The 19746-nt window shown below is 61.9% G+C and overlaps 1 protein-coding gene across 5 annotated transcripts in view; it reads left to right on the top strand.

Annotated features, from left to right (window-relative positions):
- Positions 1-19746, top strand: part of BAIAP2 (BAR/IMD domain containing adaptor protein 2) — a 67330-nt gene that overhangs the window by 4865 nt on the left and 42719 nt on the right. For all 5 annotated transcript variants that reach the window (XM_035025819.1, XM_035025825.1, XM_035025824.1 and 2 more), the window contains exons 2-3: positions 11489-11564; positions 14126-14212. In XM_035025819.1, coding sequence (XP_034881710.1) covers positions 11489-11564; positions 14126-14212 — 163 coding nt within the window. The remainder of the gene's footprint in view (positions 1-11488; positions 11565-14125; positions 14213-19746) is intronic.

The raw sequence follows: 19746 nt of genomic DNA, 5'->3' as shown, positions 1-19746 counted from the left end.
CATCCCCCCATTGGCGGTGACATCCCCCCGTCGGCGGTGATGCCCCCCGGTTGGCAGTGATGCCCCCCGGTTGGTGGTGATGCCCCCCGGTTGGCGGTGACGCCCCCTGGTTTGCGGTGACGCCCCCTGGTTTGCGGTGACATCCCCCTGTTGGTGGTGAAGCCCCCTGGTTGGAGAAGCTCCCTTAGGGCAGGCCAGCCCTGTTCCCACCTCCCCGGCATGGATGGGCGGGCTGGGCTGCCTAGGACAGGCAGCCTTTTGTGGGAGGACTAGTTGCTGAGTGAGAGGGCCTCGTCCCCTCCTCCTCACTCCGAGAGGCGGGCTGGCACTCCTGTGTGCAGGTCTGGGTCCTGCTCCGGAGAGCCCTGCAGTGTCACCACAGGACTGGGTGGGCCACTGGCAGGGCTGGCCTTGCTGCTCACTTGTCCCCGCTCAGCTTGGCCTGGCACCCTGGACGTTGCCTGTGCTGTCATCCGCCAGTGGGGACACCTGAGCCATCAGTCCAGCGTGGGGGTGCCCTGGACTGCTGGCCAGGTTGGCTCCTGTCCTCTTCTCTCGCCCCCAGGCGCACCGAGCCAGGGCCTGCCCTATGTCGCCTTCATGGCCACTGGGGATGGGGAGGCTGTCCTCATTATGGCGCAGACCTGTGTCCCCTGGGTACGCAGCAGTGGGGCACTGTCCGGGGGCCTGTCAGCACTGTGCTACCACCCACCGACAACAGCCGTAGGAGTCACGGACGGCACAGACCGAGCCGGGCCCCGCCTCCCCAGCGCTGATCACTGCTGGCCCTGAGTGGGCAGCATGACCGGGAGGTGGCTCGAAAGGCCCCAGCCCAGTGGGCACAGGGGGCTCCAGCCAGCGGCCTGAGGGGAGGTGGGTACCTGGGCTTCTCTTAAAGGGCAAAATGTTTTGTCTTCACGTGACATGCTGCCAAGTACACCCCGCCTTCCCCTGAGACCCTGCTTAGGATGAAACAGCCAGGTTTTGGGGTGCTTGCATTTGCATTACCATCAGCGCCTCTGCGGGGGTCTGCCCTCCTAGCTGTTTGCTCCAGGAGCAGCAGCTCAGAACCCCTCGGGTTCTGGAGGCCATGGCAGGTCTGTGTCCCTCTTTCTCGGGGCCCGTGGGCAGGCTGGGTGTTGGCTGGGAAGTGGTTGGTCCTGCAGCATCCTGGAGCCTTGGTGTTGGTCCCCACAGTGGGGGGACACTTGGGCCTGTGAAGAGAGGGGCTGGGGTGGGAAGGCGGGACCTGGAGCCAGACCAAGCCCGTCTCTAAGAGGTGACCTTGGGGACAGGGGCCAGGGGATCTGTGCCCACACTGTCTGCGGGATCCCTCCTCCTGCCTTCAGCTCCTCCTACAGACTCATACGGCAGGAGCCTCCATCTGTCCCAGAAACCTGTCTGGCTCTCGGGCTCCTGTGGGCTGGCGGGGAGGAGGCTCGCCTGGCCTTTCCCTGCCCTGGCTCTGTGGCCCAACGGTCTCAGTCCTTCAGGTGCATGATGGCCAGGATGCTCCCAGGTCCCTGCGGGTGCCCCTTCCCGCTCCAGTGCCCATCTGGAGGCTGGCAGAACCAGTCTTGACGTCTCTGCTAGGAGATGAGCTTCCTGAGGGTGCCACCGCCCACTCTGGGGGAGAGCACATAAGGTGTCTGGACGCGCATCCCTGGACCCCACACCCTGAACAGAGAGATGCTGGGGCCAGTATGGGCCACCAGGACGAAACAAGGCCACTGTTCAGAGGGAGTGCTTTCATGTTTGACATTTTAATTTCCTACTTACGGGGGCTCCTGGGTGGCTCAGTCAGTTAAGCGTCCGATTCTCGGTTTCAGCTCAGGTCATGATCCCAGGGTTCTGGGATTGAGCCCCACATTGGGCTCCAGGCTTGGCATGAAGCCTGCTTGATATTCTCTCTCTGTTTCTTTCTGTCCCTCACACTCGTGCCCTCTCTCTCTTTCTAAAATAAATAAAATCTTAAAAAAAATTTTTCCTACTTATGGGGACAGTTTTTTAGAATTATTTCAACAATTTTTAGAAAGGCCTGTATTAAACGTGTGAAATAGATAGGGATTTGTTAAAATCTCTTCACATTCAGAATCTGGCTGTTCTGAGCTTCGTTTCAGCTCACAGACCTCAGTGTCCCAGTGTCCCCAGCACCGTTGCCTGGGCCATCGGGTATCAGTGGCCAGTTTTCCTGAGCAAGTCTCTGGAATGTTCTTCCAAGCCGTGACACCCATCCTGCTGTTTTTGTTGCCCGCCCTTTCTTGTTTCTCCATCGAAGAAGGTTTTCAGACACCGGCCAGGATCCCTGTTCCTTCTGAGTTGCTAATGGTTCATGGACGTGACGTCCAGGTTTGCCCCTGCCCAGGCACGCCAGGGACAGTCCCAGGTAGGTGTGGGCCAGGTGATGACACAGGTAGCGGACCGTGAAATGCTCCGGGATGTCATAGGTGTCTGCCGTGTGAGACATTGACATCTTGCTGTGGGGGTTGGGGGCGAGGACGGGGTGGGGGGTGTAGGAGGGGTGCCCCCATTCTGGAGCCAGAACACTGTCCATCAGGGCGTGTGCACCACCCGGGGACCACGCACAGTCACAGCTGAGCTGCCGAGACAGAGTGGCTTTGCCGCTTTGGGCGGGGCTCTTAAAAGAAGGGGCCGTGGGGCTCCTGGTTGGCTCGGGTCATGATCTCAGGGTCCTGGGATCGAGCCCCATGTCAGGCTCCCTGCTCGGTGGGGAGCCTGCTTCTCCCTCTGCCACTTGCTCACCCCCACTCATGCGCTCTCTCTCTCTCTCTCTCTCTCTCTCAAATAAAGAAAATCTGAAAGGGTCGTGGCAGGGGCAGAAGGGTTACTGCCCGAGAGGAAATAGACCCAGGGCCCTCTGCTGCCCCCCGAGCCCACTGTGGGGCTGGTCCGGCCCTGCCCTGGGAGACACTGGCAGAAGAGGCCTGTTGTCTGTCCCCCTTCATTCCCTCCTGCCTGCCCACAGAAGCCATGTCCTTTCTAGTCCAGGGACCGATGGCGCTCAGGCCATGGCTGTCTCGCCCTTGGGAACCAGGGCCTTGCTGGCCCCAGGCTGGGGTGGCTTGGAGGCACCTCTCGGCCAGGCGCTGTGGTCAAGCCAGCAGCAGGAGTCCTGGGGAGGGGGCTGTGAAGTCGGGTGTGTCACCCTCTCTCTGGCTCTGCCTCGGGGGCAGGGGGGTAGGCGGAGCTTCGGCCGCGGGCCACCTGGGCTTTCCAGCCTGCTGCTGATCGTGAGTAACCTCGATGGCCACGGGCCAGGCACCAGAGCTGAGAGCGCGTGACCTTCTTTATCCCTCAGCCTGCCTCTCGAGGCAGGGGGCTGTGGCTGGCCCTGGCTGTCAGGGGAGCCACAGGGAGGCCAAGCAGCGTGTTCCAAGGCCGTCAGCTGGCCTGGGGCTGAGCCGGGGCTGACCCAGGTCTGCTGAAGCCTGGGGCCGTCTGTCTTTCCACTCGGAGGTCCCGCAGACTTGAGGCGAGTTTTTCAGCTTCTGTGCCACCATTTTCTCATTAAGAGTAAATGGGCCCGTAGAAGACTTCCTGGCACGTAGAACGTGTTGGTGCATGGTGGTTGTCATCCTGAGCTTTCAGAGCGCAGAGTTCTTCAGGGGGTGGGAGGTCGGCCACAGGGCAGGAAGGCCCAGGCGGAGGCCTCCATGCTTCTGACTTCCTGGGTGCCCAGTGGCCTGTGGTCCCGTCAGAGTGACAGCCTTCGGGCCGCCCCCCTACAGAACGTGAAGGCAGCGGGAGGGGGGCGGTTCCAGAGCCTTCCGAGACTGCCTGCCTGCTTGCTCATAGGTAGTTTCTCATCCAGCGGGGAGCCCAGCCCTGTGAAACTCAGGTCAGAGCCTTCGCAGGGACAAGGACTGGTCAGTGGAACGTTCTAACCGGGCAAGCAGGAACCAGACCTAGTTTTGTTGTTAGCGTTGGGCCTTCACGTGGCGACTGGGGGTTGGCCCAGTGTCTCCGGGGACTCCAGCCACCGTGACACAGCGCCGTAGGCGGTGGCTTCCCCAAGACACCGATTTCTGATGGCGTGGGGGCTGGGAGTCCGAGAGCCAGGTGTGGGCAGGGCTGCTTCTCCCGAGGCCTCTCTCCTGGGCTGGCAGACAGCCGCCTTCTGCCCGAGTCCCCACACGGTTGTTCCTCTGTGCGCGTCTGTGTCCTGATCCTTCTTAGAAGGACACTAGTGAGGCTGGATCAGGGCCCACCCTGATGACCTCATTCAACCTAATTAGTTCTGTCAAGACTGTCTTTCCAAGTACAGCCACGTTCTGAGGTGCTGGGGGCTGAGGCTTCAGCGCATTAATTTTTAGGGGACTGATTCAGCCTTTAGCACCAGGGGCGGCATTGCCCCCCTCCCCCGAGGAGCAGTGGGCTGGTATGGTCGCAGGGCGTCCTGGGTGCTCTGTCTCTGAATCGGACTGACAGGTTTCCAGGCTGGTCACGTTTGGGGCCGTGGTGGCTTCTCTCCAGCCTTAATCAAACGGCCGTCCTCAGGCCGTGGCGACACGAAGATGTCCACAGGAGCACGCTGTGATTTTGTCCTAAACGCAAGCACGGGCCTCAGCTCAGTGCTGAGCACAGGCAGAAAGCAACCTGAGTACACAGGTCCCCGGGCGTGGGGCCCAGCGGTCAGGGGCAGGTGTGCTGGCGGGTGCTGCATGGAGTCTCCCAGACAGGAGAGGGGTGGCCAGGCTGTCAGGGCCGTGTTTGGACCCTGCTGCAGGGTGTGTCTGGTTCCGGGGGGGTGGGTAACCAAGCCTAGGGAAACAGTGGTTCTCCAAGACCCCTGAAAGGAGGGGGGAGCTGGTGGCCTGGCTGCTCAGGCTGCGGGGAGCCAGGACTGCAGAGGGCCAGAATTTTGTCCCTTGTCCTGTGCTCCTTTGCCAGTAGCTCAGGCCATCCCTGCTCCTGGGGCCTCAGGGCCCCCGAGCCCCCCAAAGACATGAATGGTCACTTGATTGTACGTTGGTGGCTTGTCGGAAAGCTGATGGAGGCAGGAACCCCCACGTCACTGCAGGGCGGCTTCCCGGCCTCCCTCACCCGGGGTGGGGGGCAGGAACTCCAGCCCTCTGTGTTCTGGAACAGTCCAGTGCCCTGTTTCCTTGCACCAGCTCCCCTTGCTTTTTCATGCTCCCTCCTTGGGAGGCTGCAGCCAGGTTGGCCTCCCTGTGCCCCTGTGTGGTCCTTGTCTCTGTTGGCGGCTCGGGCCTGAGGCCATGCGTGCGCATGGCAGGGAGTTGTGGCCTGAGGGGGGCTTGTGGGCTGTGGGGGCTCATGGCCCCTGGGGGAGTCCTGTGGAGAGTGTGGGGAAGGGGGCCTGATGCTCCTAAAGGGTAACTGGTGTGAGTTGAGTGCTGCTTGATTTGTCCCTGCTCCCTGGGGGATGTTTTCTGTGTCCTCTGCTGGCCTTCACTCTGCCAGCATCACCCCAGTGGCTGTTTTGTTCTGGAAGCTTCACTCCCTCCAGTGATTTTCTGAGCAAGTATGAACACAGTCTTACCTTTCCTCTGGTTCTAACCCAGCGAGATCCAGCTCAAGATCCACCTCCTCCAGGAAGCCCCCCTCCCCAAGCACTCACTGAACGCCCCAAGTTGGCGTTATTCCTTTAAAAAGGACCCCCAGGATAGATGTTCCAATTTTTAAAGGGGGACAGAGCCTTCCACCTGGCCCCACCCCCAGGTGGGAGTCGTGCAGAGCTACCCCAAGAGGCCAGGCTTTCCTGGCTTGGCCTGGTGGTCCTTCCCCCTGCCCATCCCCAGGCCCTCTTGCCCTCCACCCAAGGCCCCGTGAGTCAGTGCCCTTCGTGGGGCTGCGGCAAGCAGGCCTCCCCTTGGAGGATGGCTGCCACCTTCCCGGGCAGCTCCTGGACAGCAGGCCGCCACAGTAGACTCGGGCTGCGGGCCCCAAAGCTGGTGCCTGCTCGTCCTTCAGTCGTGACAGAGGTGGGAAATGGGGACAGGTGGTCAGGGAGAGCCAGGCCCTGGGCCCCATGGCTGGAGGCCGTGTGTCCTGGGTAAGCAGATGGGGCGGGCACCCCGGCATCAGCCCTCCTGTAAGGGTCACAGAGCAGGTGCACGTCACCTCGTTCGGTGTTGCTGGACGGGGCTCCCGAGGCAGCCCAGGGCAGGCGGAATTGTGCAGATGGCACCTGGTCCAGGCTTGACCGCCATCTGGATCGCAGTGAGGCCTGTGTGCGGCGAGGGGTGAGCTCAGCTGTGCGGCCAGCCTGCGCTTGAAGCCAGAACTGGCTCCGCCCAGAACTAGTGGGCAGGCCCTTAACCTCCCAGGCCTCTCTCCATCCGTCTATAGAGTGGGGCAGCAGCGCTCCGGATCCGTCGGGTGAGGGTGCAGGGTGATGGGGGTTAAAGGCCAGGTGGAGTCCCAGCTCCGTCTTGTTGTCTGGAGTTGTTCTTCCAGGGGTCGAGTGCACAAGAGAGATGTGAAGCCTGGCTCGGCCACACAGCACATTCGTGTGTGTGCACAGGACACAGGCCGACGCGCCCACCCCGTCCGGCCTTCGCTACGTGGGCGGGGCTGGGGGGGAAGCACGAGGCATGTCGCTTCCCCTCTGTCAGCAGAGAAGCTCTGCTCTTTGTGACCGCCCTGCCAGGAAGGTGCTGGAGGGGGGCCATGACCAGGAACCAGAGCTGAGGCATGAACAGGATTCCTGAGCTAGCAAGCGGCAGACCTGGACACGGGCCCACGAGCAGGCTGGAGCAAAGTCCCTTGGCAGAGCGCCTTTCTAGAAATGGGTTAGCCACTCTGCTCATTCCCCCGAGGTGGAGACGAGGTGTCTCACTGCCCTTTCTCCTTGCTGGCCAGGCAGACCTCTGACCACAAAGTAACTCAAAATGCCTGTTAGTGTCCAGGCAGGCTGGGAGTGTCCTGGGCCACCCAGGCAGGAAGGCTCCCAGGGCTCCCAGTGTGGTGGTGGGTCCTGCCGACAGCCACCTGCACAGGGGCCCTCGTCCTTTCCCTGTTGCTCTTATAGAAATGTATGGCTGGGGTCCCCGGGGACACCTCTGCCATGGAGGTTCAGTTAGACTCCAGGGGTGGCCGGAGCATCCAGCGTTGGGATGTCCTGGCAGGAAGGTGACTGCACAGCATGCCTGAGCTTGTGAGTGTGTCTGGCAGAGACCCCTCGTCACTCCAACCCTTTCTCAGTGTGTACTTTGGGGGGGCATCCAGGAGCCCTTTGCAGATCCCCCAGCAGCCCACCAGGGACATTCCATAATAGATGCTGAATGAACCAATGAGCGAGTGAAGTGATTGGGGCCAAATACACTCGAGGCTTGAACAGCGTGGAGGTTATGGGCGCCGACCTCCCTCCCCGTTGAAAATCTGCGTGCAAGTTGTGACCCCACCCAAAATTTAACTACTGTTAAATAGACTGTTGTTGACCAGAAGCCTTACTGATCATGTGACCACTCAGTTAACACGTTTTGTAAGTTGGGTGTGTTATATGTTACGTTCTCACGATGGAGTTAGCTATAGAAAAGAAAACGTTGGGGCGCCTGGGCGGCTCAGTCAGTTAAGCGACTGCCTTCGGCTCAGGTCATGATCCCGGAGTCCCGGGATCGAGTCCCGCATCGGGCTCCCTGCTCGGCGGGGAGTCTGCTTCTGCCTCTGACCCTCCCCCCTCTCATGTGTTCTCTCTCTCTCATTCTCTCTGTCTCAAATAAATAAATAAAATCTTTAAAAAAAAAAGAAAAAGAAAATGTTTAAGAAAATCATTAGAGGGGCGGCGCCTGGATGGCTCAGTCGGTTAAGCGTCTGATTCCTGGTTTCGGCTCGGGTCACGATCTCAGGGTCGTGGGATCGAGCTCCGTGTCAGGTCTCTCTGCCCCTCCCCCTGCTCACACACATGCACGTGCGCACACATTCTCTCTCTAGAATAAGTAAATAAACAAAATTCGAGAAGAGGAAATCAGGAAGAGAACACGTTCATGGTGCTGTCCCGTGTCCAGCGAACCCCCCGTGTAAGTGGGCACGTGCAGCTCTGCTGCTCAAGGGTCCGCAGGAAGGGTCTGAGCCCACGAAAGCTGCCGAGGGAATAAAAGGCACAAGCTCCGCCTGGAGCCGCAGAGCTGGAGCCAATCTGGGGATCTCATCTGCAGGCCCAGGGGTCAGAGCCGGTCATCGCTCACGTTGTGGGATCGTGTCCTGGCTCGGGAACATGGCCCTGGAGCGTGGGGTGGTGGGGCGCCTCTGTGCACCCTGAGGCTCTCCGGGGCCCCCACGTCTCGGGACCGGTGTGAGCCGGAGGACAGGAGGCAGGCTGCCCCCGGCCTTGCTCCTGTTTTCGTTCCCAGGGTGGGGTAACCACGAGGAAAAGCAACTCCCTTCCCCTCCCCGAGTAAACAGACCCCTGCTGGAGTATTCGGGTGTTGGGCTCTCAGCTCCCTCCATGCAGAGCCCCTGAAAAGACAGCAGAATCCCCGCACTTCTGGGACCCGGTTCAGGGAGGAGCCCTTCTCCTCCGTGTGATGCTCTGGCCTCCCTGGGCTCCAGGGCCCCTCCTAGGGCCTGGTTAGCGGAGCCGGTGATGGGGCGGGTGTAGACGGGGCTCCCCAGCACGGGCTGTGCGGGAAGGGCAGACGAGCCCCGTGCCAGGCCTTGGACTGCCGGGGTTCTAGGACGTCCAGCGACTGGGAGGCCGGTGGGTGACTGTCCACCTTGTGTCCGCCTCAGGCTTCCGTAGGAGGCCTGCTTTTCAGGCCGGGGAGCAGGTGTCTGCACAGAGCCGCAAGGCAGAGGGCAGTTCTGCCTCTAGCCCCGCGTGTAGGGGAGACAGCAGCTGCTGCGTGGCCAGGCCTGGCGTCCTGGCCACCTGCCCTGCCCAGGTGCCTGAGTGGCACCCCAGTGCCCGTCCACCCTGCCCACTCACTCCCTCATTCCTTGTGCTGAGGGAGCGAAACCCGGCGGCTGTCCCCGCCGGCCATTGGGAGGGTGTGGGCGGGCTGCCCCGGTGATCCCCTCGCTTGGCCTGGGCGGCTCCTGGCCTGTTTCCTGCTGTCAGGATGTTAATGGGGCTCGAAGGATGAGCTTGGGCAGAGCGTGCTCTTCTGGCCAGGAGGCTGGGGGTGCCACCCGGGAGCCAGGGGGGGCCGTGGGCCTGGGCAGGCGGGTGTGTTTTGAGCTAGGGCAGTGTCCCACACCTGGGCCCAGCCCCCCAGTGAGAAACAGGCTTTATGCTGAAACTCTGTGCACACACACGTGAGCACGTGGTCTCCCCACCTGCAGGCATCGGGGACACGGGGCTAAGGCCCCATCCCACCCTGACTCCGTCACAGAACACACACAGGGGCGCCTGGGGGGCTCCGTCGGTGAAGCGACTGCCTTCGGCTCAGGTCATGATCTCGGGGTCCTGGGATCGAGCCCCGCGTCGGGCTCCCTGTTCGGGGGAGCCTGCTTCTCCCTCTCCCACTGCACCCCCCCCCCCGTTAATGCTCTCTGTTTCTGTCTTTTTCTCTCTCAAGAATAAATAAAAATCTTTAAAAAAGAAAAAGAGAACACGTGAACCCTCAGTGCCCCCGAGGTCTGCAGGCAGCTTGAGCCCCCATAGGCCTTGTGTTCACCCATGGCTGGTGACCCCCCAAACCTGGCTTCCTACTCAGAATCCTCCCTGTCTGCCTGACCCTGCTGCCTGTTGGGGCATCCCGATTCCAGTTTCCAGGCCCTCCCCGGCTCTGGTGTGTCCAGATTCCTGGGTCCCCAGACCAGCCGCCTGCCTCCCCCTGGGCCCCACGTGCCCCATCTGTCCCCACATCATGGCACCATGTGTATGGGGCACACAGGCCCAGCCCCTTCTCCCAAGGGCCCCACTTCTTAGATCCCAGAGCAGCTCCAACAGGGGGCCCCGCATCTGTTGGCGCCCCCGATGAGAGCCTAACCGAGCAGCCTGAGGGGTCCCTTTGGAATGTCGTTGGACCACATGGCTCTGCTTAGACCCTCCCTCGGCTTCCCATCAGGCCTCGGAGAGCAGGGCCTTCCCCACACAGTCTGTGAGGCGGTGAGGCTGTGGGGCCGTGGGCTGACCTGTTCCCTCCTCCTCACCGACCTTTCAGCCTGCATGCTGCCGGCTGTCCCTGGTACACCCAGGGGCTGGGCCCTGGGCCTCTGCCCTGCTGCGGCTGCCCGTGGCCCCACTCCCCTGCTTTCCCGTCTGCGTGAGCCCGAGTCCCACTGTTGTGCTCTCTGCCCGCACGGGGTGCTTACTGCCCACTGTGTGGTGTGGGCGTGGTTTTGCTCTTGGGCTGTCAGCCCCACAGGGATGGGACTGTGGCAGGGTCACTGCTGTGTCCCCTGCATCCCTCAGTGCCGGCCCCGCATGGAGCAGAACTACCTTTGCTGCGTCCAGACAGGAAGGCACACCTGCCCTGTTTCCTTTCCTTGTTCCCCACGTGGTGTGGAGCCTGGTGGGCACCCCTTCGACGAGCCTGGGGCCCAGCCCTGTATGTCAGTAGGTGGGAGCTCCGATGCAGGGCCTCATCCCTTGTAAGCGCGGGTCTCTGTCCCTTTGTGCTAACACCCCAGGGTGGGCGGATGGCAGCACGCGGAGCCCTCCCCACTGGCCGAGGGCAAGGACGGGACAGGAAGGGTGTTACTGGGGCTAGAGCTGGGCACAGATCGGGGCTCGGGGGTGAGGATGCCCAGCCTCGGTTCACAGAGGAGCATCTGGGGCAGGGTCAGGCGGTTTCCCCTCTGGCCGCCTGTTCTCTCTTATCCTCAGGAAAGATCAGACAGACGCCCGTTGTAATTGTGGACTTGCACACATAGGATGTGGCCGAGACGGGTTTTCTTTGAAAGTTCCCGCAGCGTCCTTGATGGCCGGGCTGGCTGTCGGCGGGCCGCGCTTGCTGCCCGGTGGAACTTGCGTTCTGCTGGTGTTCGTGCGCCTGTTTTTACACTTTGTAATTAAAACCCTTATTTGGTCTTGGCGGTGAAAATCTAATTTCTTCCGATGCGCAACTGCAGTCCATTGGGCAAACAGACCCGGCCTGCTGGATTATTCATAGCGTGGTGTTTGCAGATCAGGCTGTGGGTCCCGCTAATCAGAGATGATGTTTGGTAATTGATGTGTTGAGTGAAGACTTCCATGGGAGGGGGCCCTGGGCCGCGCCGTGCGGCTGTGTGTGGCCGGCAGGAGGGTTTTCCTCAGCTGACTCAGCTCCCCAGACGGCACTTCTGAGCGCCGATTATACGGCAATCACGCGGCACACTCTGTATTCTCTTGTTGGATCCGCAAAGCCCCAACGCGCTGCTCCGTCCTTGTCGCCATCGCACGGAGGCCAAAACCGAGGCTCAGGGGGTCTGCCCGAGGGTGGGGCTGGGGTCTGGACTCCAGAAGCCCGACTGCGGCTTCGTGGTCTCCACCTGTGGATTTTCTCCTCCTGTTGGAACACTCCCAGGGTCCCCAGGCCACCTGGGTCACTCATGCCCTTTCTCTTCTTGCTTTTCTCAGACCATCATGGAGCAGTTCAACCCCAGCCTCCGGAACTTCATTGCCATGGGGAAGAACTATGAGAAAGCTCTGGCAGGTAAGGCCGCGGGGTGGGAGCAACGCCCTCGCAGCAGGCGGCCAGCTCGCGGAGCCAGATTAGAATGGAAGGAGGGAGGGTGTGGGGCCGCACCTCGGAGGCCTGGGAGCCCTGGAATCTGCACCCACTGTTGTCCGCGGCCTTGTCCTGGGGTCTGGGCTCAGTCCGCCCGCAGCACCTAAAGACGGGGGGCGTGGATGTCTGTCCTGAGAACCTTCGTCTTGAAGCTGCAGGATGGGGCTTGGGGCTGGGGCCTGCACGGCTTCCTGGCGGGTGCGCGCCCCGCACCTCACGGAGAGCCGGGACTCAGGGCGCTGGGGGCACGGGCTCGTTCAGGGAGGGGACGTGCGTACCAGCAAAGGCTGTGGCCGTGGCCGGGCCCTTCCTTCCCAGCGGGGGCGGCTGAGTCACGCTGCGGTCAGGGACGCCCGGTTCTCGGGGACCCATGCTGGGCTCCCACCCTTGCCTGTGTCCCTCCAGGGTAGGTGTCAGGCTGTCGGTCGAGCTGCGGCGCCCAGCAGGGAGGCTCTGTCTGTAGAGCGTACCCCAGCCTCTGACAGCGGCCCTGGCGTGTCCACGGCCCCATGGGGACTGCTCTGGGTGGGCTTCAGGTTAGAGGCAGCAAGGAGAGGGCGGCGCTGGGCAGTCTCCGTGGTCGCCTGGGGACAGAGCACCCGGCGGAACCGGCCTGTTCCTGGACAGCGGCCCTGCTGGTCTGCAGCTGGAGGTGTCTGGCCACAGCCCGCCCACCTGCCATGTCTCGGGGGCAGGGAGGACATCCGGTCATACGCCAGTCTGCCACGTAGCTCTGCACCACGGCCTTGGCCCTTCCCCCAGGGGGTGCGGCTGCACCCTGACCCTTTTGAGGGAGAGTGGTCTTGATGTCACGCACAGATCCAGCCAAGAGTGTGGGCAGGGCTCCTCTGTTCCTCTGTGTTGGGGTCGATGGCACTGACCAGCAGCCCCTGGCCGTCTCCCTGTTTCCACATGGGTGTGGAGGGGAGGGGCCTTGTGCTGCCTTCTGGTTTGGGGGCGCACACCGCGTTCTGCACCCGCAGGCTCTCCCGAGCTGCCCTCCCTCCACCCTGCCCCTGCCTCGCAGCCTTGCACACAGGGACGCTGCCCCGGGAGCCCACCAGTCCCCCGCAAGAGAGGAGGCACAGCTGCTCCTCAGAAGGTTCTGTCCCTTCCTCAAGCTGAAACCCTGCCTGTAGGGTCTTAAAGATAACGGCAGGTCCCAGGCCATGGTGATGATCTGTGCCTGCCAGGAGCTGAGAGCCAGCTCGGCCTCCGGGCGAACGTCCCCTGTCAGGTCTGCTGCCCCGAAACACTCTGCGAGCAGGACGGGCACCCGGTCTGCAGGCTGGTGGAGAGAAGAGGCAAGAGGACGGGGCCTGGGCCTCGGGTCCTCCGAGCAAAGCCCCTCGCCATGCCCGTGGGGCAGGACCGGGCTCTCATCTCTCCCTGGCTGGGGCTGACTTCTGCGCACCACGCACGTGGGGCTTTGCACGTGGTCCCTCTCTGGACCCGCCGTCCGTAGGACTCTTCTCACCCTCACCTGGCTTCCTCATGGGGGGACGTCACCTCACCCCCAGGCAGTCCTGGCTTCCCCTTTGATGTGAGGCCAGGTTTCCTTCCAGGCCTTTCTACACCCACTGCAGATCCCCATGAGGCTCTCGGGGGGCTGTGTGTGGAGAATCCGGGCTCTTCTGCTGCCCGTTTTCCCGGACTGGCCTGTGGCACCGAGCCCAGCCGGCCACGTTAGCACCATCCCCTCAGCTGCATTTGGCCTCCCCCATGCCACCCTTGTGCCAGGCTTGGCTTTGATCAGCTTTAAGGAGCCCACCCCTCCTGGCAGCCGACGCAGTCCAGCCGGTGGGGGCGCCGAGGGCACGCTCCTGGGCATGCGCTTCATCGGAAGCCACCTAAATAAAATGTGATGACGTGCCCAGTTAGACGCCCCGGCCTGGGTTCTGGAGGGAGCGGATCAGATGTTGCTGTCCCGTGGCTGGCCCTGTCCTCCCCCCAAGACTGTAGGGTGGGCGGGCCCCCGCGCAGACGAGGTGTTTGCGGGCTCGCCCAGGGTCAGCGGGCACAGGGCTCTTCCCTGGGTGCCAGGTGCACATCGAGTGCGGCCGCAGTGGCCATGGGGCAGGCCCTTGACGTGGCCTCAGCTTGGAGAGGTGAGGGGCACTGTCTGTCTGCAGCTGGCTGGGGGTCTCTGTGCGCACGGCTTCGTGCTGCCTCCTGCCTGGTGGGGTCTCGTCTCATGTACTTGGTGGGCCCTGCCGCCCCTCACCAGATCCGGCGCTGGTGACAGCACCCAGCAGTTTGCCTCAAAGAGCCCTGGGCCTGACCGGGCACCACGTTCTTGGAAAGAAAAGCAGCTCTCACAATTGCAATGAGAGAAGGACATCAGCCAGAAACGGGGAGCACTCAGCCCAGGCGGGAGGGCCGCGGAGCACCGTGGGGGGCTGGTATGCACCGCGACCCCTGTGTGGGTGCCGAGGGTCTCGTCCGTCCATAGGACGGGCAGTAACCGCCCCTCTCTCCTCTCCCAGGTGTGACCTACGCTGCCAAAGGCTATTTTGACGCTCTCGTGAAGATGGGTGAGCTAGCCAGCGAGAGCCAGGGCTCCAAAGAACTCGGTAAGACCCCGACGCAGCGGAGACCCCAGATGGTCGCCGGGCCCTCACGTATGCCCGGGCGGGGCTGGGGCCCTGGCCTGTGTCTGGTCCTACTTCCACTGGGGATCAGGTTCTCGTCAAACAAGAAGCTTTTCTGAGAGACCGTGACCCTCAGAGCTGGCGAGGGCACCCGGCTGCACGTGAGTGCTGCTCAGAGTGCACGCTGGCGGGTCGGCCCCCCGAGAAGCGCAGCGTGGGGTGAGGACACGGGCGCATCTGCTGGCTGGTGTGGGGCGCCGTGTGGAAGCAGGGCTGAGGTGATGGGGAGCATTCCTGGTATTACAGGGAGACGGGACGCCGACTCCTCGCGCAGGGTGACCTGGTTTTGTGAAAGGACATGCGGCGTGCGTGCGTATCACACGATCAGCTGAGTGAAAGGCCCAGGAGCGTAGCAGGTGGAGCTCTTGGGATGGGTCATTCTCTCTCTGCTTTCGCTGTTTTGCAAATTTTGTACCGTGAGTTCACGTCGCTCCTAAGCCAGGCGCACAGAAGGAAGCGGGAAGGTCTCCCTCGTGTGCCCAGAGGCCCTGGGCATGCCGGCAGCTGTGGGGCACCGGGTGACAGATGCAGCTATGGAGACTTCTGGGGCTGGGGGCAACAGGCTGGGCGGAACGCGTGACCAGGGCCAGACCCTGCACGCAGGCTGGGCTCTGCTTACATGGGTGGCGGGCGGGCTTTCCTCCAGCGTCCCAAAGGCTGTGCTCCTCCCTAGCTCTGGAGGGAAGCCGTCTGGCCTCCACGGTCACCGAGCTGACCTGCCTGCCCCTGGCAGAGGCGGGAGGACGTGGAGGGACTGAGGGGTGCTGAGGGGGTGAGGGGTGCAGGCACGGCCTCTCTGGAGATGTGCGGGACACTCAGGCTTCGGAGGCCTGCACTCCTCTGTGACAAGGGGTGCCTATGGACCAGCCGGCCCTGGGGCTCCGAGGCCACACGTGGGCCTGCCCGGTACTGCTGGGCCTCCTGGCTACAGCTCCTGAGGGCACAGTCTGGGTCCCAACCCCCTCGGAGGGGAGTCGGTGTTGTGCATGACCCGCGTGAGTTTGCACACAGGCTCCTATCTGCGAAAGGGGCATTTTACTGTGGTGGTCAGTCACGTGGCTGCTGTAGGGACCAGGCCCGGTGGTCACACTCACAGAACGGCAAGGGTCTGCCTGCGGGAAAATGCACGTCTGTGTGGCCCCAGGATGAAGGTGGGTGTGTGCGAAACTGCGGTGAGGTCCCAGGGCTTCCTGGTGGTGCAGTCCAGGGTGCTGCCCTACCGCAGGCCCGGCGAGCGGCTGGGTGGCCTTGTGTCACGGAGCCGGGCAGTGAGACAGGGAGCACGCCGGGGGAGGGACGGCCCCTCATGGCTCCGGGGGCTTGGCCCGGCTCCGGCTGGAATCGGAGCTTCCAGTTTGCTTCTGTGGGTTTTTGGACTCTGTCCTGAGGCTTACGTGGAGCGTGGGGTCCGGCACCCGGTGGAAGTCTCCTTTGTGTCCACAGAGGTGGCAGCGAGGTGCCAGGCCAGCTGAGATCCGTGTCCTCTCACCACGCGCTCTGGCCACAAACGTGGGGCTCCCTTGGTCAGCCAGTTCTCCCGTTCTCTGAGCACCCACAGGTCGGGCCTGCTCTGACACCATCCACCTGGAACAGCGCGTCCCTAGCGAGCCACACTTCTGTTGGACTTGGCTACAAGTCAGGGGTTCCCGTGAGCCCTTCTCAGGTTGGATGATTTGCGAGAACAGCTCGCACCTCTCAGGGGAACGCTTACTTACGTTGACCAGTTTATTCGGAAGGGTACAACAAAGGATACAGTTGAACAGCCAGACAGAAACATAGGGTGGGACCTGGGAGGGTCCCGAGCTCAGGTACTTCTGTCCCCGCAGAGCTGGGGCACCCCCCCCAGCAGGTGGGTGTGTTCCCCACCTGGAAGCTCTCTGAACCCCGTGGTTTAGGCATTTTTGTGGAGGCTTCGTCCCGTGGGCACGGTCAGTGCCTCAGTCTCCAGCCCCTCTTGTCCCTGGAGGATGGGGTGTGGCTGAAAGTCCAGCTTCTGGTCGTCGGGGGGTCTTCCTAGAGACCAGCCCCATCTGGGAGCCCACCCAGAGTTGCCACATTAGGACGAAAGACCCTCCTATCACTCAGGGGCTCCCGAGGGATTTAGGGGCTGTGTGTCAGGAGCCAGGAGCACAACCCGTGGGGATTTCTTCTGGTGTCAGCCCTGCTCCTGCAGGCAGATCTCTTCTTCTGGTAATGGCTTTAGTGAGACGTGATCCACATGCTGGAAACTCGCCTGTTGCAAGTGGACAGTCCGCTGGTTTCCAGCACATTCACAGGCTTGCACAGCCAGCACCAGCGTCTGGTTCCGAAGCTCGACCATCACCCACTCCAGCCTGGGGACCTGGAGCCCAGGGGCCCTTCCTCCAGCCCCCAGCGGCCACTCATCCGCTGTCCCCTCTGTGCCTTTAGTGGCTCTGGACATCAGGCGGTGACCCGTCGTGACCTTGGAGTCTGGCTTCTTTCTGCCCAGGAAGTTAGCGTGTGTTTGCTGGCCTTGGGTGTTGGTGGACTCATGTGGTGTGTGCCGTTCCTGATTTTGGCCTGGCTGCTTTTATCTGCAAAATTATCGTGAGAGTCAGCCGCGTCTCTGCGCATGCCAGTGGTCCCTCACGCCTCGGCGCCAAGGGCTTCCCGCTGGGTGGGGGCACCGGCTTGTTCTGCCTTCTGCTGAGCGACGTCTGGGCTGTTTCCAGTTGGGTGTTTCCAGATTTGCATCTTGCTCGTGAACCAGCGGCACGCTGAGCATCTTTTCGTGTGCCCGTTTCCCTTCCTTGGCTGGGTGTGTGTTCACATCCTTCTCTTCTCTCGGTGGGGTTTTTGTCCCGTGATGGAGTTGTAGGAATTCTCCGTGTTCCAGGTAGGAGCGCTCCGTCAGGTGTGCATCTCCCAGACGGTTTCTCCCAGTCTCGTTGGCCTTTCATTTCTGGACCGGTGTTTCTAGAGGAACAAACGTGTTTGATTTTAGCGAAGTCCAATTGATTGATTTTTTCCTTCACGGGTTTTTATCACTATTGTGATCCTGGCTATGATTTTTATCTTTGCTTTTGTCTCCATTTGCTTCGTTCTCGGTGTGCTCCTGCTGATTCATCCGCAGACCCTTGGACACGGTCCTGGTTAGTCCAGCTGTTTCTTCCCCTTGGGAGCGCGCCCCCCCAGCCCCATCTTACCACTCGCTCGGACCCCTCCCGCCCGCACCCCCCTGGGCACCAGGCGTCCCTTTCCCAGTCCCAGGACTGTGTGCTCTGGGTCCTGTTTCTCCCTCAGTTGGGGGATGCTCGGTGCGTACGTGGGGAAGTACCTGAGCCCTCATCTGTCTGCATCTGTGTCTCTACTTGGTGAAAGGCTACGCTGACTTAGAACTGCGGGTGGAGGGCGCCTGGGTGGCTCAGTTGGTTAAGCGACTGCCTTCGGCTCAGGTCATGATCCTGGAGTCCCGGGATCGAGTCCCGCATCGGGCTCCCTGCACGGCAGGGAGTCTGCTTCTCCCTCTGACCCTCCCCCGTCTCATGTACTCGCTCTCTCTCATTCTCTCTCTCTCAAATAAATAAATAAAATCTTAAAAAAAAAAAAAAAAAAAGAACTGCAGGTGGGATGCGGTCTTGCCTCTGGGTCCTGTGACTCCCAGCGTTGCTCTGTTGCTTTCTTCGATGCAGGGTATTAGTTTAGGGTGAGCGTTTTGTGTTTCTTCTCCTCGAAGCGTTTGAGGTCTTCGTTCTTGGGGTGTTGCAGACCTCCCGACCCCGGGCCTGTGTGTGTGTTGTGGGGAGGGTGCAGGCGGGGCTGGAGATCACAGCATCCCCGAGGGGTGGATAAGGTGTGCGGCCTCCGGGGCCACGGGTGGGTGACCAGGGGTTGCCGTTGAGCTGCAACCCGGGAGCAGAGGACAGGAGCAGGGGACGCACACACAAGTGCAAGGGGGCACAGATGAGGCTGCTGGGGGCTTGGAAGAGGCGGGGCTCTGGGAGGGTGGATTTGTACCTTAGGAGGATGCCCCCGTACGGTCCCCCACAGCAAGTGCACATGCTGGCTGCTGTAGAACGTTCCACAAACACCGTGAACGCCGTGTTTCTCTGTTCTCTCTTCGGCAGTTGGGTTATTCTGAGTGGGTTTTGCCGCTCTGAACGAATACGTCCACAGGACCTTGATGCCGAGCCCTGCGCCACGGTGACTTCCACGGCTGCCCTGCTAGGCCACCTCAGACGTGGCGCCAGGGCTGCCGGGCAGGCGGCCCCGGCGCTCCCTGCTGTCGTCCTGTCGTCCTGTCATCCTGCGGGACGGGAGTGAGTCCGTGGGCTTGTGCCCGGCTTGGGCGGGTTCTGTGAGTCTTGGCTCCACTCTGAGTGACGCTCGGCACAGCCATGTTCTCTCTTCACGCTCTCGTGCCACGTCTGCGTGGGCAGGACCCCCCCAGGCCACCCTGACCCCTGGGCAGACACTGCAGCTACCAGCCACTTTGGCCAGCCCGGCCCTGGGCTTGGGGAGGCACAAGTCATGCCTCTCAGACCCCAAGAGGCAGTTATTTTCATTTGGTATAATTTGGGGCGTCCGAGGTGCCGACGTACCAGGGGCAGATGATGCCGCCAGAGGCCACCCGCCCTGGGCTGTCCCACACGGTGACCTGCTGAGAGAGGCGAGGTCTTCCGGGCCCTTCTGAGCCTCTTGCCTCTGCTCCCTGCCTTGAGGCCCAGGTGGAAATTTCACATTTGGGATCCTTTGTTCTTGGCTAAGTATGGACAGGTTGGGGTTCGGTGGCACATTTTGGCCACTGTCCCCATGGAACAACGTCATCGGGGTTTTAGGTGTCGAGGTCACCCACTGAGATGCTTCGTCCTGGTCCCTCAGTTCCTTGGTCCCATCAGTCAGCGGGTAGCCAGGGGCATCGGGGCATCGGTATGGGCTCCCCTCCCCTCCCCTCCCTTCAGGCTGGTCAGGACCCCAGCTGAGGAGCCCGTGCGGGTTCCCGGATGATCCTGCATCTTGGGCCCTCGCTGACAGGCTGTTCAGTCCGGCCCGGGGCCCCGTGTGTGTGCATGCGTGCTCTGTGTGGAGAGAACACCGTCCCCCGATGACAGGTGCAGGTTCCTTCATATGTTCCAATCTCAGGAGTTTCCCGTTCTGATTAGTGAGCCGATGAGGCGGCACCATGGCCCCCAGGATGACCGGCCGGTGGGTTTCTCCTGTAGTTTGGCTTTCTGTGGTTGCGGGCTGTGAGGCTCAGCATGCTAACTACAGTGCGGTCACGTGTTCCTGAGGGGCTAAACCTCGTCCCCACGTGGTGACCTTCGCTGTCCCTTTGTTAAGTGTTGAGTTTGGTTTCCTGCTCCTCTTCCCGTGTACGGTCCCCACGGACTTGCTGTTTCTGATCATTTCCTCCCGGCAGACCTTTCCCCCCAGGATGGGAGGGGAGAGCAGTGAGTCCTGCTGTCTGGGAACCAACCAGCCTCGGGGGGGCAAGC

Source organism: Mirounga leonina, unplaced genomic scaffold (genome assembly GCF_011800145.1).
Source record: "Mirounga leonina isolate KUSES-001 unplaced genomic scaffold, KU_Mleo_1.0 Mir_197, whole genome shotgun sequence".
NCBI lineage: Eukaryota > Metazoa > Chordata > Mammalia > Carnivora > Phocidae > Mirounga > Mirounga leonina.
Note: the sequence above shows the minus strand (reverse complement) of the source record. Positions and strands in the feature narration are given on the sequence as shown.